We start from the raw sequence: 25,226 nt of genomic DNA on the forward strand, positions 1-25,226 counted from the left end.
TAAAAGTAGCTGCCTCTGGGGAGTGGAATTTGGAGGGATGGTGGGAGGGTTATCCACTTTTAACATAATCATATTTTTGGAATATTTTTTACTATAAGAGCATATTGCTGTGCTTTGGGATGTTATGTTAAGGTTTAAAAGGCTTTATGACACATGGGGTCATTATCTGATTTGCAGAATAACCAAATCCACACCATAAAGGGATACTTTAAAATATGGCATATATTGGATTTAAACTGGAACCTGCACAAGGTAAGGGTTTTATCTGCTCTGGATTTTACTCATTTTCTAAGAGACTAAGCTTCTCTGAGCCTAATTTTCCCATCTATTCAATGGCAGTGGGCAGGGGTAAACGACTGATGCTTAGGCCCCTCCACTCCTGCATTCTAAGATTATTCTAAAGTGTGGTCCTTGTGCCAATGGTTAGAGCTGAGGCAGAGGAACCACTCTGCTCAAGAAAGATCTTCAGTGCAATGCCTTCTTTGACAATGGTGCCTAAGAGCATTCTCCTGAGTTGCCCATCCAAACAGCTGTGACGAGACTGCCCCCAGGCCCCCCAGTTCGATCCTGTTACCTCTGTACTGTGTCTGTGTTGTATTTCTAGAGCTGCATCTGACCAGTGTCTCCTCTAGAAGACCCTAGAAGAACTACATCCAATTCATCATTAGACCCCAACAGCAAGCACAGTACTTGGTACATGAAAGGTGCTCAACAGGGCTTCCCTGGTGGCGCAGTGGTTGAGAGTCCGCCTGCCGATGCAGGGGACACGGGTTCGTGCCCCGGTCCAGGAGGATCCCACATGCCGAGGAGCGGCTGGGCCCGTTAGCCATGGCCACTGAGCCTGCGCATCCGGAGCCTGTGCTCTGCAACGGGAGAGGCCACAACAGTGAGAGGCCTGCGTACCGTAAAAAAAAAAAAAAAGGTACTCAATGAATATTGCTTGAAGTGACATATCACCACCATTTATTCAGGAGCTTTTAATTATGAAACTGACTGATATGATTATTAATGTTAATAACGACTTACCAGCAGAGTACCAAACATAGCCAATGCTGGCTTAAATTGATAGAAAGGTAGATTTTATATTAACATAATATTCTGAACAATTAGAACTGCTATAAAATTTACCATCACTGAAATTATTAAGCAGAGCCTTGACACTAACCAAGAAAAGATGGTTTAGAGGGATTGCCCCAGATGCGGGTGAAAGTGGGAAGATTGATTAAATAGTCTTGAAGCCTGAGTTTTGAAATAAGATACACAGATCTGGGGTTAATTCCTAGTAACTAACCTCTTCATGCCTCAGTTTTATCATTTATAAAATTGGAGTAATCCACCCATTCCACAAGGATATCACAGGGATCGAATAAAACACGTTAGGTGCTCTGTATTGTTAGTTCCTTTCTCTTCTGAATCAGACATGTTGGTACTACAATCTCAGCCCTCTCAACATTATGAAAATCAAGATTAACCCAGATTAATACCTAAAAAGGTAAACATACAAATGTGCAGTGTCCTAGTATACAAGGGGATTGTTTTTAAGTTTTTCCAATGGTAAATGCTATGAACCAAATACTTTTGAAGGGACAGAATTAAGAAAAAGTACAGCAATATGATAAAACAGAAAAGATTTGAAAGTAGAAAATCCTTCCCTCCCTCCTTCAATGTGAACTTTATAATATTTTAAGGAACGGAGTTAGAGATTTCAGAGGAAATGCCAAGTTGGACAAAAGAACAAGAGAATTCTCCATGCTGGAAGATTTAACTATCCCATTTCACAGATGAGACAACAGAGTCACAGAGAGGAAAAGTTCCTTGGCTAAAGTGACCCAGTAAGTTAATAAGAAAGTTAAGACAGATGGAGAGATATACCATGTTCTTGGATTGGAAGAGTCAACATTGAGAAAATGACTCTACTACCCAAAGAAATCTACAGATTCAATGCAATCCCTATCAAACTACCAATGGCATTTTTCACAGAACTAGAACAAAAAACTTCACAATTTGTATGGAAACCACAAAAGACCCCGAATAGCCAAAGCAATCTTGAGAACGAAAAATGGAGCTGGAGGAATCAGGCTTCCTGACTTCAGACTATACTACAAAGCTACAGTAATCAAGGCAGTATGGTACTGGCACAAAAACAGAATTATAGATCAATGGAACAGGATAGAAAGCCCAGAGGTAAACCCATGCACATATGGTCACCTTATCTTTGATAAAGGAGGCAGGAATGTACAGTGGAGAAAGGACAGCCTCTTCAATAAGTGGTGCTGGGAAAACTGGACAGGTACATGTAAAAGTATGAGATTAGATCACTCCCTAACACCATACACAAAAATAAGCTCAAAATGGATTAAAGACCTAAATGTAAGGCCAGACACTATCAAACTCTTAGAGGAAAACATAGGCAGAACACTCTATGACATAAATCACAGCAAGATCCTTTTTGACCTACGTCCTAGAGAAATGGAAATAAAAACAAAAATAAACAAATGGGACCTAATGAAACTTCAAAGCTTTTGCACAGCAAAGGAAACCATAAACAAGACCAAAAGACAACCCTCAGAATGGGAGAAAATATTTGCAAATGAAGCAACTGACAAAGGATTAATCTCCAAAATTTACAAGCAGCTCATGCAGCTCAATAACAAAAAAACAAACAACCCAATCCAAACATGGGCAGAAGACCTAAATAGACATTTCTCCAAAGAAGATATACAGATTGCCAACAAACACATGAAAGAATGCTCAACATCATTAATCATTAGAGAAATGCAAGTCAAAACTACAATGAGATATCATCTCACACCGGTTAGAATGGCCATCATCAAAAAATCTAGAAACAATAAATGCCGGAGAGGGTGTGGAGAAAAGGGAGCACTCTTGCACTGCTAGTGGGAATGTGAATTGGTACAGCCACTATGGAGAACAGTATGGATGTTCCTTAAAAAACTACAAATAGAACTACCATATGACCCAGCAATCCCACTACTGGGCATATACCCTGAGAAAACCATAATTCAAAAAGAGTCATGTACCAAAATGTTCACTGCAGCTCTATTTACAATAGCCCGGAGATGGAAACAACCTAAGTGTCCATCATCGGATGAATGGATAAAGAAGATGTGGCACATATATACAATGGAATATTACTCAGACATAAAAAGAAACAAAATTGAGCTATCTGTAATGAGGTGGATAGACCTAGAGTCTGTCATACAGAGTGAAGTAACTCAGAAAGAGAAAGACAAATACCGTATGCTAACACATATATATGGAATTTAAGAAAAAAAAAATCTCATGAAGAACCTAGGGGTAAGACAGGAATAAAGACACAGACCTACTAGAGAATGGACTTGAGGAAATGGGGAGGGGGAAGGGTAAGCTGTGACAAAGCGAGAGAGTGGCATGGACATATATACACTACCAAATGTAAAATAGATAGCTAGTGGGAAGCAGCTGCATAGCACAGGGAGATCAACTGGGTGCTTTGTGACCACCTAGAGGGGTGGGATAGGGAGGGTGGGAGGGAGGGAGATGCAAGAGGGAAGAGATATGGGAACATATGTATATGTATAACTGATTCACTTTGTTATAAAGCAGGAACTAACACACCATTGTAAAGCAATTATACTCCAATAAGGATGTAAAAAAAAAAAAAAAAAAGAAAGTTAAGACATAAACCTAGATTTCGTAACTCTCCGCTTGGGCATCTTTCCCCAACAGGAGGCGTCTGCTCTCCTCATTCAGAGCCTCTCCTTAAGGCACGACTAGGATGAGAAAAATCACTCATCCTAAAATACAGCCCTGGCTTTTAGGGTAAGTTCAATTTTTTTTTGAATGGAAGCTATTATGGTTAGTACAAATTCAGTCTGTTGACCAAGTTCAAAACACTGCATGAATGCAAAACTGAACTTAAAATATCTAGCTGCCTTTAGTTAGCAACATAGTCCCAATCTCTCAGGTTAGTTAATACTTTATTATGGGCTGTTATAAACTCTAGAAAACGAAGGCTTTTTTCCATTCCATCGCACTGATTTGCAGGAAGTATGTCTTAAGCATCCAGTGTTTAGCTTTATAATTATACTTAATAATAATTCAGCTGTTTATAGAAAGAAGAGATACTGTGCCCATGGCTACCTTAGTACTATGGTAGGATAAGCAACAAAAATTTTATTTTTCTTTTTGCTTCTTGTCTATATTTACTAAAATAACATTTTATTGACATTTTCTTCAATGTCTTGACTTTAATAAAATTTTTCAAGCACCTGTTATATACAAGGGAATCATAATCTATTAAGATGGGACTGTACAAAACCATAAAACAAGCCAAAAAATTTGACACAAGAAAGGTCAATACAAAGTGCTATGATAGCCCAAAGAAGGGCTAATTCTGCCCAGAGGAAATCAGAAAAGTCTTCACAGAGGGGGTGGCACTTGAATTGATTATAAGAGGTGAGTAACACGTATCAAGCAGAGAAATGATTTGGTGGGAAAGTTCCTGGAAGAGCCACAGAATGGAGATGGGACAGAATGGGACAAGGGCATAAAGGGGAGAAGTGGAGGGGGATGGGAAGGGAATGGGGAGCAGAAAGGGTTGGTTGGGGCCAGATTCTGAAGGGTCTCAAATATACTAATAAGTTTTATTCTGTAGTCCACGAGGGGTCATAAAAATCATGAAGAGAAGGGCCTATGTGATGCAAATTACAGTTTTGAGAAACGATTCCTGTATAGTTAATGCATAAATAATATATGGGGGGACACTATCCCCCTAAAAATAAGATCTGTAAAGGAATGTTTTCAGATCTAGGTGTATGAGCATGCACTTAAAATGGGATAGAAATAGGGAGAATGGAAGAGAGCAGATTCAGAACTCTCTCTCTCTCTATATATATATATACATATATATATACATTGTACAAATATGACTTTACAGTTTCAATGCATTTTCCTATATATTTGTGATACCATACCCTTGGTCTCAGTAGCTCTATGAGGTAGGCAGGGAATGAATCATCATCTCCATTTTACCATTCCTAAAGTGGCAGTGATATGCCAGGGATCACCCAGCTAATACAGCAAAGTTGGGAACACAGCCCAGGATCAGTGTGGAGCTGCCTCTTAGACTTTCTAAGACTCTTTAAAATTTCATTTAATGATCAGCTCAAGACACCTGGCCATGTTTTCTCCAAGAATGAATGTGTGTCTATCTTCTCATCTTCTCTCCTACACTTTGAGGGCAGGATCTGCCTCTAGTATTTCTTTGTTATCTCTTTGTATTTATCTCAATAAATACCGAAGGACAGATAAGATGGACAGCTGAGTCCCAGGACTGTTCTCATCTGTAGTTTCCCCCACCACAGAGAATGATAAATAGGCAATGATCCATTTTCCCCTTGCTTCTGTGAGCATTTCCCATTCATCACCAGTCCACAGTGGAGGAACAGCGCTTGCCATGACTCCTGTGATCTAAGCTGCCTCCTGCCAGCTGCTCTGCATTCTAAGTGTGAAGGATCTGGACAAAATGGGCTTGCTCTCAGGCCTGTTTAACTTTTCCATCGGTCTGTGTTTGTCAAAGCTTCATGCCAACTCTGTCAGAAAAAGAAATGCCACAAAACTTCTTTGAGGAAAGGGGAAAAAAGACCTACTTTATACACTTGCTCTCATGCAAATCACACTCCCATTCAAATCCCAGCTGAATAGGAGTCCTGCAATAGCCTGGGAAATACACAGAGCCTAAACCCAAGTGTAGGCTGCTTCACTCAAATTGTTGCATTTCCCTGCCTTTTTAACTCCTTTGGAGAAAACCGATAGGAAGAATTAACAATACAATCCGAAGTTGCTATCCCCCAAAGTCATTCCATTTCTGTACGAAATCGGCAAAGTAGTCTCCTGCCATGGTTTTCTGCCCTTTTCTTCTCAGGCTCTACAGAATTGGAGTTGGGATGCTCTGTGACGTATTTTCAATCAAAGTGGATGCATGGTCCAAGCTACCAGCTCCAAATAGATTCTAGCAAAGCAGTTCCCCTGGAATCTTAGTAAACAGTCTCTGCTAGTGATGAGGTAGCTGAATTATTAATACAATGTGTTATGCCACCCACCAAAAAGAGTTGAGACAGGCAGAGCCGACCAGGCTCTGAGAAAACTGAAATGAACTCCAACCCCCTCCTCCTCCATAGGTTGTTGTGAAATTCAAGCCAGTTAACAAGCCCCTTGCATGACTGCCTGCCAGGGATGTACAGCAAAGTTCATGCCCTTCCCCCTTCCAGCCCAGAGGTTTTGAGTCTAATCTCTATCTTCTAGGAATTTACAAAGAAACAGGCAATACTAAAACGGGCAAAAGGCTTTAACCCCCAAATCACACTTGAACACTTTACAAGGTCTGGTCATTTCATTTTAAAAATTTCTGGCTGGCTTGCTTGCTTCATATGCTTATTATTGAAAATAGCAGTCAGTGCAAATTTCAATGCGAGTCTTCACTGTGGGAGGAGAGAGGAGACATAGGTGCTGGCTGGTTCTTGTCTCAGGCATTCCACCATTTTCCAGATGCAGGATCCCCGGCAAGTTCCTCGACCTTTCCCAAGGGCAACTGCCGCATCTGTAAAATCAGTTACAGCAATATCTCCCCTCCACAGGTGTAGGCTTTGATGAGATGCGTGAATGTGCCTGACTATAGTGCAAGGGTTCAAAAATGTTCCTTTCCCAGACTTTTTCCTGTTGACATTTGGAGAACGATATCCTGGGTAGGGTGGTTTGGGTTTTTTGTTTTGCGGGCTTTTCAGGGCTGGGGAGCTGAAGAAAGAGCTAGAATGAGAAAAATGAATTGAGGCAAGAAGAATATTTACGTTCAAATTCTCAGATGCATATGCTATCATTTGGTAGAACTGTTCAATGAAAGGGATTATTAATTAATAATAAATGTTTGGATTTCACAGCTGGGGTCAACACAACCGCAAACAACCAATTTAAAGCAAAATTATAATTAAAGGGTCTTCAACTCCGTCAGTGGCCTTCGGAAAATTAAACCCTAAGATCAAGAGGGCTTATTTTCCCCTGGGATTGAAAGCCCTGTATTTTGAATACTTTGACTCAAGATGTATACTTTAATTTCCCAGCCAGCCCCAGAGAATTCTGCATTCACACAATGCCTACAGTACAGACCGTCCAAAGCAAAAGTTTACTAGGGTGAGTGGGACCCATCATCCCTCCTGCCATGGCATTGGAGCAACTCTCTTCAAACAGATTTAAATGAGAAAACTGCTATACAAAAGATTCAAGTATAATAGCCCCCCACCTTATTTTCAGGGGATACTTACAAGAGCTCCAGTGGATGTCTGAAACTGTGGGCAGTACCGAACCCTACACGTACCATGAATTTTCCTGTACATACATCGTTATGATAAAGTTTAATTTAAATTACGCACAGGAAGAGATTAACAACCATGACTAATAAAATAGAATTACGATAATAAACTGTAATAAAAGTTATGTGAATGTTGTCTCTCTCTCTCTCAAAATATCTGCTTGTACTGTAGTCTCCCTTCTTCTTGTGATGATGCAAGATGATAAAATGCCTACATGATGAGATAAAGTGAAGTAATGACGTAGGTATTGTGACACAGCATTAGGCTACTACTGACCTTCTGATGATACATCAGGAGGACCATCTGTATCGGGTGATCCTGCATCATCAAGTCATAACAATGTGGACGGTTGGACGTCAGTAGCTGACCATGTCACCAGCTGGGGATCCTAGTGAGAGATCTGATCACGCTACTCAGACAGCATGCAAGTTAAAACTTATGAATTGTTTATTTCTGGAATTTTCCATTTAATATTTTTGGACTGAGGGTAACTGAGAACATGGAAAGGGCAACAGCAGATAAGGGAGGACTACTGTAAGTTGGTGACACCTTTGGAAATATTTTAAAATCTCAGCCTGCCAGAAGTTCCTCCCTTTGATTGCGATACACATGGCTCCTTCAAAAGAAGACACCAGGCATTTAATCAAAATATCCAGTACGGCGAAGATGACAGCAAGACACATGCAAGGATGAGAAAGAATGTATTAGGCCACTCCTCCCTAGAAGCCTACGAAAGCCAAAATGACCAAAACAGCTACTTTGGGCCAATGTCTAATGAAATCCACTGTGTGGCTGGAAGCACTTCTGCCACTTCCTGTCAGTGGTTGCTAACTTTACAACAATGTGGGTCATTTGTGGGGAAGAGGCTACTGGGGGAAGTTCTATTTACTGCATTTAATGAAGATGCCGCATCCACAGCCACTAACCAGAGAAGCTCACAATTTCTCAGTGTGACCCAAAGGTTACACCAAACCACCAAGACAGCAGACAGAGCCCACGGGACAAACAGGGTCACTAACAGAGAGGCCCATTAGTGCTCCCTGATAGGAGTGACAAAGCCTTGTTCAAGTCTCTCCTTCCTTTAAGAAGCCTTCCCAGGATCCAGCGGGCTTCCTCTGCCCTAAATCCACAGAGCTGCTTGTCCATTCTAGAATGTCCAACCTTTTCACCATCAAAGATGCCTTGCAGGGCTTCCCTGGTGGCGCAGTGGTTGAGAGTCCGCCTGCCGATGCAGGGGACATGGGTTCGTGCCCCGGTCCGGGAAGATCCCACATGCCGCGGAGCGGCTGGGCCCGTGAGCCATGGCCGCTGAGCCTGCGCGTCCGGAGCCTGTGCTCTGCAACGGGAGAGGCCACAACAGTGAGAGGCCCGCGTACCGCAAAAAAAAAAAAAAAAAAAAAAAAAAATGCCTTGCAGTTCCTTCTTGACCCTCTGTGACATCTAGAAGATGTCTTTATTTACCAGGTAAACTATATTTAAATCATTTCTCCACTTCTGTTAATCAAAGCATGGGAAGTATCAATCACATCCCCTGATGAGTGGAAATAACCAGCAAGACCAGAGTGATCTGCCAGTGTCATTCCACATTCAGATCAAAAGCACAGAACGTCAGTGCTTTGACCAGTCCTGGCAGAGGCTGATGTTCTCAGTCTAGGCAAGTTAATCATTGAAAAATGTGCAGTACACGTTAGGTATTTTTGAAGTCCTAAAAAGAGCACGAGATGCCCTGTGATTGCCCTAACAGACCTTGGCAGGTCCAGAGAACCCAGGGTGAGAATCATGAGTCTAACTCATTTTGGACAATTCATCACGTGTTGCTGATGTGAAAGCTGGCAGGGAATAGTGGGGAAAACTTGGGCTTCAGAAACACTTGCAGAACAAAAGCAGGAGAGCCTAGCAGTTAAGAATGACCTCAAAGCAAGAGGGAGGGGGTATGGGAATATATGTATACATATAACTGATTCACTTCGTTATACAGCAGAAACTAACACAACATTGTAAAGCAATTATACCCCAATAAAGATGTTAAAAAAAAAAAAAAGAATGGCCTCATGAGACAGACTTTTCGGGTCTGACCCCAACTCAAACTCACCTGCTGCGTAACTTCTGGTGAGTTATTTTTTAATGTCTCTGAACCTCAGTTCTGTCAATGGAGATAATAGTAATAAAGACTTCATAGGCTCATTGGGAGAATTAAATAAGAGAACGCATGCACACTGTTTTGCCCAGTGAGAGGTACATACTTGCACTCAATAAATGTTAGCAATTGTCATTATTTAGTCAGGCTTGCTTGAGTCCAAACCCCAGGCCTAACACATATTAGCTGTGTGAACCTGAGCAAATCATTTACCCTCTCTGAGTTGCAAAACCGGTTACTGACATCTACCTTATTCTGTTATTGGAAAGATTAAGTGAGATATCAACTAAAACTCCTAATAATAAAGGTTGAGTGCCTTTTCCTCACCTTCTTGTATTCTATGTGGTTTAATTTTTCACGCACTCATAGCTTAATCTTCACTGTAATTTTCAACTTGACACTCCAACCAGTTTCTAAAGATCTGTGCTTGTGTCTTATACTCTTTAATATCACCCAGCATCCAGCACACGAATCTAAAAGATGCACAGTAATTTTAATTTTTGAGATGATAATCATGTATACAGCCATATCTCCAGGGGGGAAAGGGGATGGGAAAAAAAAAATCAACCTTATCAGGAACTACAGTTATATTTCATGGTCTTAAAAATATCGTAAAGCTAACCCAAGGAATATAGATTTTTAATATTTGTACTTTTAACTGTTTTCAGGGTACTCTGAAGATCTAAGGCTGCTTTTCATTTTGCTGAAGCAGGAATCTGCTTACACCCTGGTTTGTGGAAGTATGTTACTCAGCGGGTGAGGGGGTCTAGCTGACCACCCAGCATCTATTCCTCAGGCAGCTTTATTGTTCTATGCTCACTCATCTTAAACCCAGTGACACTGCTAAACTGACTGAAAACTTTGTTTCTTTGTGAAATATTCTCTGACAAACAAAGCAGCACTAGAGTGGTTTCATGAATATGTTAATTCCAAAGGTCTTCGGTAAACCTTTTGTATTTTTTCCATACATATTTTAATTAATCTTAAGATACTTCCAAAATGGTGTAGGCACTATGGAAAATAGTCTGGCAGTTCCTCAAAAAGTCAAGCACAGTAACCATATCGTCCTGCATTTCCACTCCTAGGTAAATATAACCATGAGAATTGAAAATCTATGTCCAATAGCACAGGGAGATCAGCTCGGTGCTTTGTGTCCACCTAGAGGGGTGGGATAGGGAGGGTGGGAGGGAGACGCAAGAGGGAGGAGATATGGGGATATATGTATATGTATAGCTGATTCCCTTTGTTATAAAGCAGAAACTAACACACCATTGCAAAGCAATTATGCTCCAATAAAGATGTTAAAAAAAAAAGTAAATGAAATACTAATACCTGCTGAACACACATGCTGAACATACATGCTACGATATGGATGAACCTTGAAAATATTATGCTGAGTGAAAGGCAAAGAAACAGAAAGTGGGTCAGTAGTTGCCATGGGATGGGGGGAGGAGAAGGGTAAATGTGGAGTGACAGTTAATGGGTACAGTTTTTTTGTTGTTGCAGTGATAAAAATGTTCTAAAATTAATTGTGGTGATGGTTGCTCAACTCTGTGAATATACTAAAAGCCAGTGAATTGAACACTTTAAATGAATGAATGTTATGGTACATAAATTAGATCTCAGCAAAACTGTTTTAAAAATACCATTATAACTCAAGGAAAACCGTTTCTCTAAACCAAGAGGATTTCCAATGGCACATTTATTTTAAGGGGCTTTGAGAAATTTAAAAATTCCAGAGCAAAATTTAAATAAATAATTTATGTATATAAAAAACGTATAGCCTCATCTTTCTAATAAGGCTATGAACATAAAGAAGCATTTACTAATCCTATAATACAGGCTTCATAAGTCTTCTACAAACACTGCATTTAAAGTGTTTGTGGATAGAGAGGCATCACCATGGTTCAGAGGCTCCCAACCAGGAGATCAGGAACCACCCCCCCGACCACCATCCCCCTCACCCCCCAAATCTCCTTTAATCTCCTTGTCACCCATCCTTCTCCTCTCTGTCCTCAGTACCTCAGGTTCATCTCTAATCTGCCTCCCAACTGATCTCCCTCCTTGGCCTCCAATTTCCCTCCCCTCAAACGCAAATCAGATTAAATTAATCCCCTCTTAAAAACTGCTCATGAGTATGTTAATGCCAAACGTTGCCTGTAAAACTTTTGTAATTTTTTTTCCTTACACATTTTAACTAACCTTACGGTACTTCTAAAATGGTGCAGCTGCTATGGAAAAACAGTTTGGCAGGTCCTTAGAAAGTTAAACATGGAGTTACCATATGACCCAGCAATTCCACTCCTAGGTGTATACTGTGTTTGGTTTCTGTATGAAATTTTCCATAATAAAAATAAAAATAAAAATGAAAATACAACCTCATTCACTGGTCCTCCAAATTAAAGTTTAAGTCCCTTAGCGGCCTGCCATTTATAGCTCCCCTTTTTAATCTGGCTCCTAACTATCTCTCCAGCCTCATCCCCAACATCCTCTTTTCCCACCAACTCAATGCAAATACACAGCACTCACACTCCAGCCTCCAACCACTCACCCTTCCCAAAAACGTTCTTGTTTCTAAGTCTCAGCATCCGTTGCTCCCTCTGCTGCAATACCCTTTCCCACTCCGTGTAATGTAGGCTATTATTTCTCTAACAAGATCCAGCTCCAAGCCCTCAGGCAAACTCATTGCTTTTCACTGTGCAGCTATAGCCCCTCCCTTACCATGCCCAAATCAGCAGCACTAAGTGTGTAAAATTAGGCAAAAGTCTGTTACCCTTTCCCAATGTGGGAATTCATAAAGCACAAGGAACCCCACCCACCAACCCCACCCCAAGGGAAGAAGGGACTAAGGGGTGTTGCACATAGTAGATGCTCAAGAAACAACTGCAGAAGACAAGACATACATGAAAGACAGGTACAAACACAGACTTAATTAAATAGGCTCTCTAGAAATTATACTGATTGATGCTAATTTGGGGGCCAGATATAAAGAAACCATCAGTGAGAGCAGCTTCCTTCGTGTCAACATAATCATGTGTATTATATGCTTTAGGGATACATAAACAGGAACCAAAGCATACTGCTTATTATGACAAGGCGCTTACACTGATTTGCATTTCTCTGTAAAACTCTCTAAGCATATAATTTTGTTAATTTGTGACAAACCTCAAAAACACACTTCCCACCAATACTCTGATTGCAGTGTATATTCTCAAAGCACACAGAAATCATCAAGTTCCTTTCATAAGTTGCCAACTGGATCTTATGTGTGTTGTTTGGTTTGGTTTGGTTTAAATTTGGGAATTTTAATGCAGATCATAATTTATAATTTAACCTGGACCTAAAGGAAGATTAGCTTCACAAGGATGTTTCAGAAACTGACCTAGCCTTCTTTTGAATGTTGGGACCACCAACTCATGCACGACCTTGAGAAAATTATTTCATCTGAGACTCAGTTTCCTCCTCAGTCAAAAACAAACACTTCGAAAACATGGACTTCTCTTTCTTCTCTCCTGGGACACGTCATTTGAAAAAGATGGTGCCTGTTCAAGTTCAAATCAGTCAGCAGTGATCTTTGGTAATAAGCACCTTCTAGAACAAGGGCCAGTTGGAAGAAAAGTGATATATCAAAAAAACTGCCTAGTCCTTCAAATTTGCCCCATGTGTCTCTGCCCTCACTAAACTATCATCCTCTGATTTGGGTTAAAAGTTAAACCTGTTTGTCTTGTTCCTCTTTTAATTGACCCAGGAAAGAGAAAAATGAGAATAGGGCTCTCTGGAGAACTACCTCATAAATGATAATCAAGTTTCGAACTGACAAGTACATACCAGAAAAGCAAAATGGTATAAAGGCAAGACCTTGGTTCTAGGTCCTGCCCTTTCACTATCACCAGACAATTACTAACCAGTCCAAGCATCCAAGTCTTCCTATGTGAATCAAGGGCACTGACTAGGACGTGGTGACAATGACAACAGCAGCTGGTGAGTACACAGCGCCACACACTATACCAGGCATCGCCTCACAACTTCACAACACATATTATCCCATTTTACAAATGAGAAAACCGAGGCGTCAGAGACAGTCACAACTTGCCTAACCACGTACAGCTAATAACCCTAAGCAAACTCCCACCTATCTGTCTCCAAAGCCTGTGCTTCCCCCTTGGACCTCCCACCTGTCCTCTGTTCAAAGAGGCCTATTTTTCTGACTGAGATAAAAAATGACTTGGTATTGCTCATAATGAAATCCCCAAGGTACTTTCAAATTCTAAAGCATCCATGAATCTAGGCACTAAAGAATTGCTCCGATGGAATTTTCTTTATTACGTCCACCGAGAGGCTCAGTCAGCACACTCCAAGCTGTTCTGCAACTATTTATATTGGGCCCTGCAGAACATATTTGTACATACTTGGACTCAAAAAAATGGAAATAAATGAAATGGAATGGAATAGAAAAGAGGGAGTCTTCATTGCATTAACTGCAGTGAAAAGTGGGCAGCAAGGTAAGCTGACAAGAGTTCTGGAAAATTTAGTGACTGCTTACTAGCTGGGCACCATTGTGCAAGTTACTTAACTTCTCTGAACTGCAGTTTCCTCCTCTCTAAAAGGAATCTAATATCTATATTACATGGTTGGCCTGAACAAATATGTTCACTACCAGTTATTCCCTTCCTCAAGAGATATGGAGAGTGCCCTGGATGACAAGCATTTTGATTATTTTCAATCATGTTGCTCTTTTTAGTTATTTTTTCTTCCTCTGGGCTTTCAAAAGACACATATAAGAGTTGACACTGGGCTTCCCTGGTGGCGCAGTGGTTGAGAGTCCGCCTGCCGATTCAGGGGACATGGGTTCGTGCCCCGGTCCGGGAAGATCCCACGTGCCGTGGAGCGGCTGGGCCCGTGAGCCATGGCAGCTGAGCCTGTGCGTCCGGAGCCTGTGCTCCGCAATGGGAGAGGCCACAGCAGTGAGAGGCCCGAGTACAGCAAAAAAAAAAAAAAAAAGAGTTGACACTAAAATAGTCCATTTGTCCAAATTCCCTCCCCGACAAAGGTGTATTTGTCTTTCCCTTAAGATGATATAGCCATGTCCCTTCCAGAGGGGAAGAAGGTAACCACCAAAGACTCTTGAGGTTCCCTCACTGTGACTTTTCCCAAACCTGCCACTGCTTTTCTCTGGCTAAGAGAAAACATTTGTGTTCCCTCTGTCTGGTTTTTTCTTGGGATTCTCTTCACAATTGTTTTCCCTAATATATTTCAGGCTACTTTTCTGCCAAAATATTAAATTCATAGAAACATCGAGGAGTAAGAACACTGGGAAGGAAAGGAAAATTCTACTATTACTGTGAATAATAATAGCCACATAATACCCGATAATGATTTAGTGTTTTTTAACTCTTCGAAGTGCTTTCAGATTTGTGATCTCATCTGAGCTTCACCATATACGAGTGTCACAGGTTTCCTTTTGTATTTTACAGATGAGGAAACTGAGGCCTGAAAGGTTAAATAATTTTTGCCCAAGTCACATGTGTAGATGACTTTATGTCAGGATTCAAACCCAGACCTGGGTGAATCCGAAGCTTGTGTTGCTGCTACAATACTTTGCCAAGCTAACTTTGATCTTTTAAAGGCTCTCTTTAGAGGTCTAATTCATTCATTTCACTGTTTACTCATATACAAACTTCAATATCTCAAAAGAAAATATTTATAGAGTTAACACTTCATTTATCCAAAGTGGTCACTTGGCCTACAACACTACAGAGAACTCAGTTTAAAAATAAATAAAAATCCCAGCCTCTTAGCAGTTAGGAGACACCAGCAAGTCCTTGCACTAAAAATCAGACCTTCAGGCCAGCACCCAGAGGTAATTTTTCCTTTTGAAAGGATTCTAACAATCTTAATTTTTTTTTTAATTGGAGTATAGTTGATTTACAATGTTGTGTTAGTTTCAGGTGTAAAGTGATTCGGTTACACATATACCTATATTCACATTCTTTTTATATTCTTTTCTCATATAGGTTATCACAGAACATTGAGTTGAGTTCCCTATGCTATACAGTATGTCCTTGTTGGTTATCTATCTTATATACAGTAGTGTGTGTATGGTTATCCCAAGCTCCTGATTTATCCCTCCCCTCCGCATTTCCCCTTTGGTAACCATAAGTTTGTTTTCCATAGCTGCAAATCTGTTTCTGTTTTGTAAATAAGTTCATTTATATCATTTTTTAAATTAGATTTCACATATGAGAGATATGTGGTATTTGTCTTTGATATTTGATATGATATCTGTCTTTCTCTGTCTGACTTCACTTAGTCTGATAATCTCTAGGTATCTTGAATATCTTTACTGGAAAAGACAGGTGTACTGGCCACAAACAGAAAGAGAAGTACAGACAACCTAACAATTCAGAAAGTGCCCGAATATGCGATCCCTCTATATAAACCAACTGCCCTCCCTCAACTGCCTTTAAGACATTAGCTATTAAACAACACAGTGATTCTCCAATTGGCCTGATAAGAATCACCAGAAGCTTTTATAAAACACAGAATCCTAGGCCCTGGTCCAGAGCCTAGTGAATTTGAATCTCCTGGGAAGGAGCCTGAGAATCTGCATGTCACACCAGATGGGTCTCCTTATTAGCCGAGTTGGCAAAGTACTGACACAGTAGGCATCCCCCAAATTATCACTCCTCAAATAATGTGTACCAGGTTGAAATGACACCTAGGGCAGGGTGTCTCCATAAATATAACTGCCTACACGGGGAAGAAGCCCTCAACTATGGTATCATTAGCATCATGCTATGAACAGGGCTTGCCAGCCCAAACAACTGCACAGGAAGGGGGAAAGAAAGAATCTCAAATTGACAGGAAGTCAAAAGGGCTAAAAGTGGAAAAGGCCACCAACTCTGGCTTTAACAGTCTCCCACAGAGGCAGCTATACCCCTATGGTATATCTCAAGTATAAGAGAAAGGGATGGAAGAGCTAAGGAGAAAAAAAATGAAAAACAAAAGAAACTAGCCAATCCAGACAATACAGGTTTTCAACCATCCTGGAAGAGTCAGCAGGGCTGACTCTGCATGGGTTGGAAGGAGGCACTCAGTAAATATCTGGGGAGGGGGACAAGGAAGAGACAGGAGCCAGAGCAGAGAAGCTCCACATGGATTTACCAAATCCCTGCATTTGTGCTACAGCCGTGCACTGCCATTTGTGCTTTCTTTGGAACCACTGTCTCATGGGGTAAAAAGGCACCCTCAAAATTTGGGAATTACTTAGTGTTAGAACGATCCCAAATCAAAACGATACCTTGGGGCGACGAGACCGTATCACTGACCAGAAGAGTTGAACCACCTTTATCCATCTGCTTTGGTGCAAAGGACTAACTGGAAAATGTGGAGAGGCAGGACTTTCTGCAAACCGAGCTTTAGAATTTTCTAATGATCTGAGTTTCAGGGTTCTTCAGATGAGGGAAGAAAAGGGGGATGGACTCCAGTCATGCTCACTGAGGATTAGAGATCAACTCAAATTGACTTCAGTGTGAATCTCAGTTTTCTCATCTATAAGATGGAGATAATCTCTTCATCAGAGTTGAAGTGAAAAGTACATAAGCTAATTCATCTGAAAAAGAGGCTAACAGAGCTTAGAAAGACAGTAGATGCTCATTCCTCCTTGCCTGGGAATATTGTCTGTTGCTCTCTTGTCACCTGGTAGAGCAGAAGGAGTGCATAAAAAAAAAGAAGGCCATACTTTTATGCAACTGAAAGGAAAACAAAATCGATTTCAGAAAAACTACTACTATGCAAAGATTCATAATTGTGTTTATAAAAGCAATAATCGGCAAAGATACCTATTTTCTGAGGCATAAACCCCCATTGGTGATTCTCTGACACCAGATTCCTTTGGTCCTCAAAGGAGAGTGGACTTCTGTTTTTTCACCAAGAATTTAACATTCCAAAAAGGTATGTGAAACAAGTTAAACTGCTTGCATATTTCCACTTACATAACATGTATATTGCACATCAGCTTTTATTTTTTCCAGACACAAGGAGAGGAAGCTTGGTATATATTCCTGTGAGAGAATAAACAGAAAAATGTCTCCCTTTTTCATATATTAGGGCCTTGTAATCCAGACCATATGATCAATACACTATATAAAAATTAAATCATACTGACAGTCCCAGGCAAAAAGTGAACCAAGTAGAAACAATTTTTTAGGACTGTGATGTGTGGAATATTAAAATCACATGTTGTGTTAATAATTTTCTTTTAGAAGCCAAATAGAGTTCTCCTGCATAAATTTCTCAAGTAAATGTTTACCTTACAGTGTTTCCTATTAAGGGTGGTCGAGAGGCATTAAATTAGTGATATTGTAATTTGGCCTATGCATAGGGGAGACACTTTGAAAATGACTTGGTTGACATTATGTTAATGGCAAGGCACACACCTTAAAACGGGTAGCTATGTGCTCCTTATGGTAAAATACAAGGTCCTGGTATCTTATTAACTTTTTTTTTTTTTCAGTAAACAAAAATCATTTGATCGAAGAGGCCAATAGTGAGTAAACTTAACAAACAGCTAGGTATAGAATATTAGCTTTGAAGGGGACACAGGGAGAGTTGGGGCAGATGAAGAGCTGAAATGTGCAAACATACACCTTACTTAACACCTTCAATGTACAACAGCATCTCGGGATTTCTGTGTCCCCCGCTAACCTATAGCTGATAGGTGTGTCTTTTTGCAAATTCCTTCACACTTTTTCCTTTGATAAGATACACCATCTCGTGGGACTGCCTTCTGAAATCAGAAGCGTGGAAAGAGGAGGGGAGTACAATAAAACTGTCTGAAGGCTGTCAAGTGTGTTCTAGCTCTGCTTTCCTAATCACCAAGTAGGAGGTAGGAGGGTACAGGGAACAGACAGTCTAGAAAGAATTCACCCTACCACCAGGGAACAAAACACATCAGTGAACACTGGGAAGCCCCAGACAAGTTTACAGCAAACAGCTTCAATGTGTTTGTGTTCCTGGTACTCCCCCAGGACCAGGGAAGGTCTCTTAAAAATTCAATAGCTTGGCAAGGAGACTTTAAGTACTCATCTCCCCACTGTGCATAAGAAGCCAGTGGCCTCCAGGAAGGTAGGCCCCCCAGTGACAATTCCTTTACATAACATTTTAATGCTGAATTGATACGAAGAGGTGGGAAGGGGATTTGCCACCTGAACTACAGTCACCTTTCTTCCCTTCCGCAGAGCACAATTTGACCTTCAGCTGTCTCTGCATATCTAAAGGGGGCCATTCTTAAACTCCAAGAGTCCCTTCTTTCTTTGACTCTGAAAATTTACTATGGCCAGTCAAGCCAAGGACAGATGGACCTCAGTAAGGATCCTGCTACAGAGTCATGAACACAGGGTCATTGGACTCCAGCCCAAGAAGTCTCTGGTTTGCACACTCTGCATGGACAACTCCATTTCAAACGGGACTTGAGCTTCCGTGCAGGAGTTCTATTTTAAGGGAACTGAACAGGGAACACAGATGTTTCTTCAGTTAGCAGAGTTGGCAGAACAGCTCCTGGACCAAATCCGAGTTCTTAATGCAGGAAGGGGCCTTAGAGAGCATCTAGTTCAACCCACTCACTCAACTGATGAGGAAACTGAGGCCAGAGAGGCAGTTAGGTGGCACCCCCGGCAAGTGGCAGAGTGGCGGTGTCCTGATGACAAGTCCTGCACGCTACGCTTCCCATAACACCATGATTCGCTTTAAAAAAACAAAATCTACACTTACTTCAATCTTGGAACTCCTGTAGATTCTTGTCAATAGCCACCCCCTGCCCCGGGGGCGAGTTCATAAATCCTCCTTACCCTCCCACTCCATTCCATTTACTCCAGCTCTTCCAGCTGTGCCTTCCAACTAGTTTGGAAAACAGAAGCGGGCTACAGCCTCAGCTTTCTGGGAGTACAATTAATTGTGGTCCCGATGCATGAACCGTGGCTAGCTTTCCCAGTGCCTCAGTTGCCTCATCGGTGAAATGGACCTCCTCGCCTGTATTGCACCGAGTCAGAGAGAGGCAGTACTCCCTGGCACGCAGTAGGCGCCTAAAAAGTGACTGCTGGATCGGTACCCCGCATCACGCCCCTCGAGAGCACCCTCCCAACCCCTGGGGGGGCGTTCAGGATAGCGGCAAGAGAAAAGGCCCAGGCAGCCCCGGCGGAAGGGCTGGATGTTTACATTCGGCCGGGGGAAGGCAGCGCTCTCCAGGCGGGAGCGCAGCGCTCCAGGAGATCCATCTTACTTGGATGGAGGGCAACCAGCTCTACGGCGGCTCCGGGTCCTGGTTCCACCGATTTCCCCTATCCTAACAGGCCGAGCCCACGCCTTTCGTGGGATTCTGGCCCGACTTCCAACCGGAGGTCGGCTTTTAGGATTCCGTGTCCAAGTGGCCCACGAAAGCCTACAGCGCTCCCGACACTCCTTTATAGGCCGGTGAGGCGGCGGGAACGGGGAGGGCGGGGACCTGGGGGCCGGCAGCGGCGCGAAGGCTCCGCGAGAAGCCTGCGGGCGGCCCCCGGGGCGGACTGCGCGGCGCAGCCGGGAGACGCGGCCCGGCGCGCAGCCCCGGTCGGGCTGGGACGCGCGCCGGGCGCCGAGGGCCGGAGGGACAACGGGGCTGGGCTCACCCATGAAGAGGCAGAAGAGGTCCAGGCAGATGAGCAGCACCCGCTTGCTGCCGCCCTTCCTCGGGTTGTTGTTGAGCGCCGGGCTGCCGCCGTTCTTGCTCTCCGCGACGATCGCCTTGTCGTACTTGTAGTTTTGCATGGCGCTGGTCAAGACGCCCCGCGACAGCAGTCACACACCCAGACGCCCGGGTCGCCTCCCGGCCGAGGCTGCTCGGGGCGCGGCGGGAGAGTGCGGCCCCGCTGCTCGCTTCCAACGGCAGGCGGTGGTGCTTTCTGCTCCCTGGGGCTCCTCTGCTTTTCCTGCCTCAATCCCGAATCGTTCGAAAGTCCAGGAGGGAGAGAGACAACTCCTGAGCAGAAACTTCTGCAGCGCCGCGCTGCCCCGGACGCGCCGGGCTCCCGTGTCTGTGTGCAAAGCAGCGAGCGGGCAGCGCGGGCGCTCGACCACCTTCCTCCGCGGCTGATTGCTTAATGAATGGGAGCTGCGCGGAGTCCAGCTGCGCGGAGTCCAGCCACGCCGAAGCGCTGCCGCAACTCCAACTTTTCCTCCTCCTGCTGCCGCTGCTGCTGCCGCCGCAGCTGCCGCTGTGATCGCCTGGATTTGTTTTCGGCAGTTTTATTTCAAGAGGTCCTTTAAAAAGAGAGAGGGACCTCCTTACTTGGCTCAGAAGAGATTCCGAAAGCACAGCCCCTTCCTTAAGCAGCCGAAGACGTAGGATAATTAAGGCCACATTTTCCCCCACCCCTTTCAAAAAAAAAAAAAAAAATCCTAAAAGGAAAAGTTACTCTCAAACCAGAGAATCCGGGAGCCCCTAGCGTTCAGAAACACTAAATTGTCACAAAAGGAAAAATAAATAAATAAATAAATAAATAAATAAATAAATAAATAAATAAAAAGAAACATTTTCTTGCCGGCCTTGGGTCAGGCAAAAGTTGAGGCTGTGCAGCTCAAAAGCATTTCCCCTCCCTGACACATTTGGGGCTTTCAAGTCTTTGTTTTGATTTGAATCATATTATCCCGAAAATACTCAAAGAAAAAAAATAATTTTTAAGATCTTAACACCCAGCACGGGGTACTGGGGTAAATTCTGAGGATACGAACAGGAAAAGGACTGCACGACTCTGGAGCTAGACCCTGTGGACTGGAATCTTGGCCGTGGCTCTGTGCCTTGGTTTCCCCATATGTAAACTGGAGATAATAACTGTTTCTCCTAAATAGAGTAATTGTGAAGACTTAAATAGCTAACCCATATAACGCCTAGAAGAGTGCCAGGTATATAGGTGTTAACTATGACTTTTACTCCTGTTTCCAGGGTGAACGAGTCCCAAGCCCTACAACTCCCTGCTAGTTCAGCTGGCCCCCAGCCTGCTTGTACAACTACGGGGGGTAGTTTTTGGGGCAATCTAATGCTTTGCCTTAGAGGCTGTCATATGCTTTTAAATTAATTATTTTATGTGAATTATTTTTTCTTCCAGGTAGACTATTATCATTTCCAAGGCAAGGGCCTTTCCTTCTGTCTTCTGTAGTGCCTAGCAGAAAACTGGGCACACAGTACAATAAACAGGCATTTCTTCCAGATGTCTCTTTTTGTACATCCAGAGATAGAAATAGTTGTAGCTTTTTAATATGTTGTATTGTTCATGTTCTTTTTTTATTCTGACTTGTTATGGGGTTCAGTAACCCTATATCCAGCCACCACCAGCCTACTTGACCTTTCTCCAATAGTCCTTTCCCACTCCACACCCCGTCCTCCTTTTCCCTCTGCCTGTAATGCACATCCATCCCTTCTCTAACTACCAAAATGCTTCTCTTGCTTTAGAGTACTCTGAAATGTCACCTTCTCTCTGAGCCCTTTCTTGATCTCTAGACAGAATTAACTTCACTTTCAACACTTTATTTATAACACTCTTGTGGCACTCATCACAGTCTGATTTGGCGTTATACTTAGTAAAGACTAGTCCACTCTACAGATTATCAGCTCCAAAGCATCTCCCAGGTACCTCGCACAGAGTCTGACGCCTGCAGAATTAAGCTTAAGTCCAGACTGCACAGCAACCGTTGGGCTGGCAAAGAAAGGCAAAATCGCTGTCTTCCGGAAGCAAGAGTAATTGAATCTCTGAGACAGTTTTGGAGCTGCGGTATCTAGCTGCAGATCAGACACAGCATTCTCAAACAAATAGCAGCAAGTCAAAGCCAGGGAAACTAGAAGAACAAATTCCTTAGACGGCTTTACCATGAGAAATACCTTCTCGTGACATGTTAAAAAAGCAGAAACAATACAAAACCGATTTCACCATTACTGACATTCTGAAAGGAACTCTGGGACCCTGGTGTATTCCCTTGCCCACTCAGCACTGCTTGTTATGATAATCACCCTTGAAGTTCTAAGTCACCAAGCCACATCTTTGGAATCCCAAACGAAAAGTAAGAGCAAACCCCTGAAACTTCAGCAGCCCACTCTGATCTTTCCCTCCTTTGAGTTTCAAAAGTCCTAGGGCATCTGTGCCACTGACAGCCACTAATATTCCACTGTAGAGTCCTCTGTTCTATTATTTGAATTTTATAGTCACCTCCCTTTACATTTCCTGTCTGTTTTTCCTTCTCTGTGAAATGACTTTTATTAATTTAAGAACAGACATTTTAAAAAGCCAGACTTTTACTGTAGTTAAATGGTGTTATAACTCAGCAGTCACTGTTGGTCTCTTTAAAGTTACTGGGTAAGATTAATGGTAGACTTCAGCTGGCACTGGATTGAATACTAGGAACCTTTCTGGCTTCAAAGGTTCCCTGGATTAAATTCAGCTACTTATTAAGAAAGATAAAAATCTGTTATTCCAGGAGCGAATAAAAGGGAACATAAATGGATGTTTAAATAAGAGCTTTATATTTCCATTTACGAGGCTCTGTGGGCTATTTTTTTCATAACAAAAAGATCATAGTGTTAATTGATGCATGTAGTCGGGTGCAAACAATTATTACATTTGGATAACTCTTCAAGGGAACAGAACACTACAGATACTCATTAAAATGGACTTGAACTAGTCATAAATATAGTGTCAATATCATTCTTTATGTAATAGGAAATAAAACAGCCTCCCCAGATACATCTGAAGGCCTCTTTGCTTTAAATCCTAAAATTGAAGAGTCCAATTAGCAAGTAAAATGCAACAGAACAGACTGGATAGTTTAGAATGGTGTCATTTCAAAGTAATTACATAATTTAAATTCCTGGTAAACATAGCCCACCAGAATGCACACCTGAAAATGACATCCAGTTCACTAAACTAGTCTGTATGAAAACTATAACATCAGCGGGGATAAATGCCTTTTTAAGATTAACTTATTATGTGTGGCAACCACAGCACATCATTGTTACATAACTGATACCTCCCAAGAGATTTAAATGGCCTTCATTTCTAAGATCTCTCGTTACCTCATAATTTTATTTCTCTCTCTTTTTAACCCCTAACATTTAATAATTAATCATTTTTTATTTTTTGAAAAGGCATGAATTGGCTCTGGAAATACTTAAGGGAAAGGTAACTGAGTTCCTTTACTTAAAATTGTGTAGTCAAAAGGTCAGAGCCCAAGTTTCCCAAGCCATTGAAATTCACTTAAAGAAACCTAAGTTTTGGCTAACAAGTACCCATTTATCCAAGTTCTTTAAAAGTGTTACATTCCATCTCTGGTTTTTACTAAACAAAACTTGTTGGCTTGCTGCTCTAAGTGTTGGATTCAATATCACGCGTGCTCCCACTGGACTGAATAGAGGCCTCCAGAGTAACACTGGAGAAAAGGCAGGAAGGAGCAGAAGCTTTGAGGCCTGAACATCTTGATGTGCTGTTTAATCTGAGATATGCTCAACAACCTCTCTGAACCTGAATTTCCTCAACTTTTAAGTGGGACTGACATTTTTCTCTGGTTCTGGGGACTAAAACATTAATAATGAAATAATACATTGGAAAATACCTAGTACACAATAGGTAGTTGACAAATGTTAATTGAATGTTAATATTTTAGATGAGCACTTTATTTCTACAATATACCTGTTTTAAACACAGATATTAAAAGTTATTCAGTATAGATTAAGGATTAAAGTCTTGGTGGTTCTTGTATCAGACTGCCTAGGTTGCAAATAAAGATGTGGCAGAGATCTTAAAAGGTGTTTATCCAGTACTAACTCTGAATGTACCATTTAATTTTATTCATTTTTCCCTAGATGCAAAAACACCTTCAGCATCTCTATATCTATCTTTTTTTGAAATGTGCAATTTCTTGAGAATTCTCAAGGTATTGAATCAAACAAGCTTATTTCTTTTAGACAATTTAGTTACACATTATTTTCTTCAGGATTGTTTGTGAAACTCAAAAAAAGCTAGTTGCTTAAACTAATAATCTTGTACAAGTGGGAGTACTTTCATTTTAAAGGCACTTTCACACCTATTATTTTATTCTTACAGTTCACCAAAGTAGGGGGGGCGGGTTGCTATCATTAGCCCATTTTATAGATGACAAAACTGAGGCAAGCCCATTTAACTGGATAGAAATGGTTTTCCTCGAAGGTAAAATGAAAATGATTCTAACATTAGCTCATGTGGAGTAAAATAGAACCCTTCACAGTTTATAAAGGCACTTGCATTCACTGATCTCATTTCAGGTAGATAAGGCAGTGATTATTATCTTCGTTTTAGAAATGAAGGTACTGAATTTTTGAAAGATAAGACATTTGCTTAAAATTGGAGGTAAGGAGATTCCTGAAGGACTAGAATTCCAGATCTCTTAATTTCTAAACTAAAATTCTTTTCTTTACAACTTCAAAGGTGCTCAGAAATTTCTGCTGCTCAACCATGATTTCACAGAGTAATTTAGAGGGACTGCAGAATTAGCTTCGCGTCTTTACTAAAAAGACGAGAAGTTTTATGTTATTTTGTATTTTCTTATAGACTTGGAAAGGAACAACCTTGTTGCACCTTCTGTCACTGAAAAGCAAGAATTGGGTTCATTGTTTGTCAAGCAGTTATTTGTTACAAAGAGGGAGCTTGAGAACACGAAACAGT

At 41.7% G+C, this 25,226-nt stretch overlaps 1 protein-coding gene across 1 annotated transcript in view; it reads right to left on the reverse strand.

Annotated features, from left to right (window-relative positions):
• Nucleotides 1-20,856, reverse strand: part of PLPP3 (phospholipid phosphatase 3) — an 86,111-nt gene extending 65,255 nt beyond the window's left edge. Inside the window, exon 1 of the mRNA XM_060084004.1 lies at nucleotides 20,169-20,856. Within this exon, the coding sequence (XP_059939987.1) occupies nucleotides 20,169-20,307 (139 nt within the window). The 5' untranslated portion in view covers nucleotides 20,308-20,856. The remainder of the gene's footprint in view (nucleotides 1-20,168) is intronic.
• Nucleotides 20,857-25,226: the final 4,370 nt, after the last annotated feature.

Source organism: Mesoplodon densirostris, chromosome 2 (assembly GCF_025265405.1).
Source record: "Mesoplodon densirostris isolate mMesDen1 chromosome 2, mMesDen1 primary haplotype, whole genome shotgun sequence".
NCBI lineage: Eukaryota > Metazoa > Chordata > Mammalia > Artiodactyla > Ziphiidae > Mesoplodon > Mesoplodon densirostris.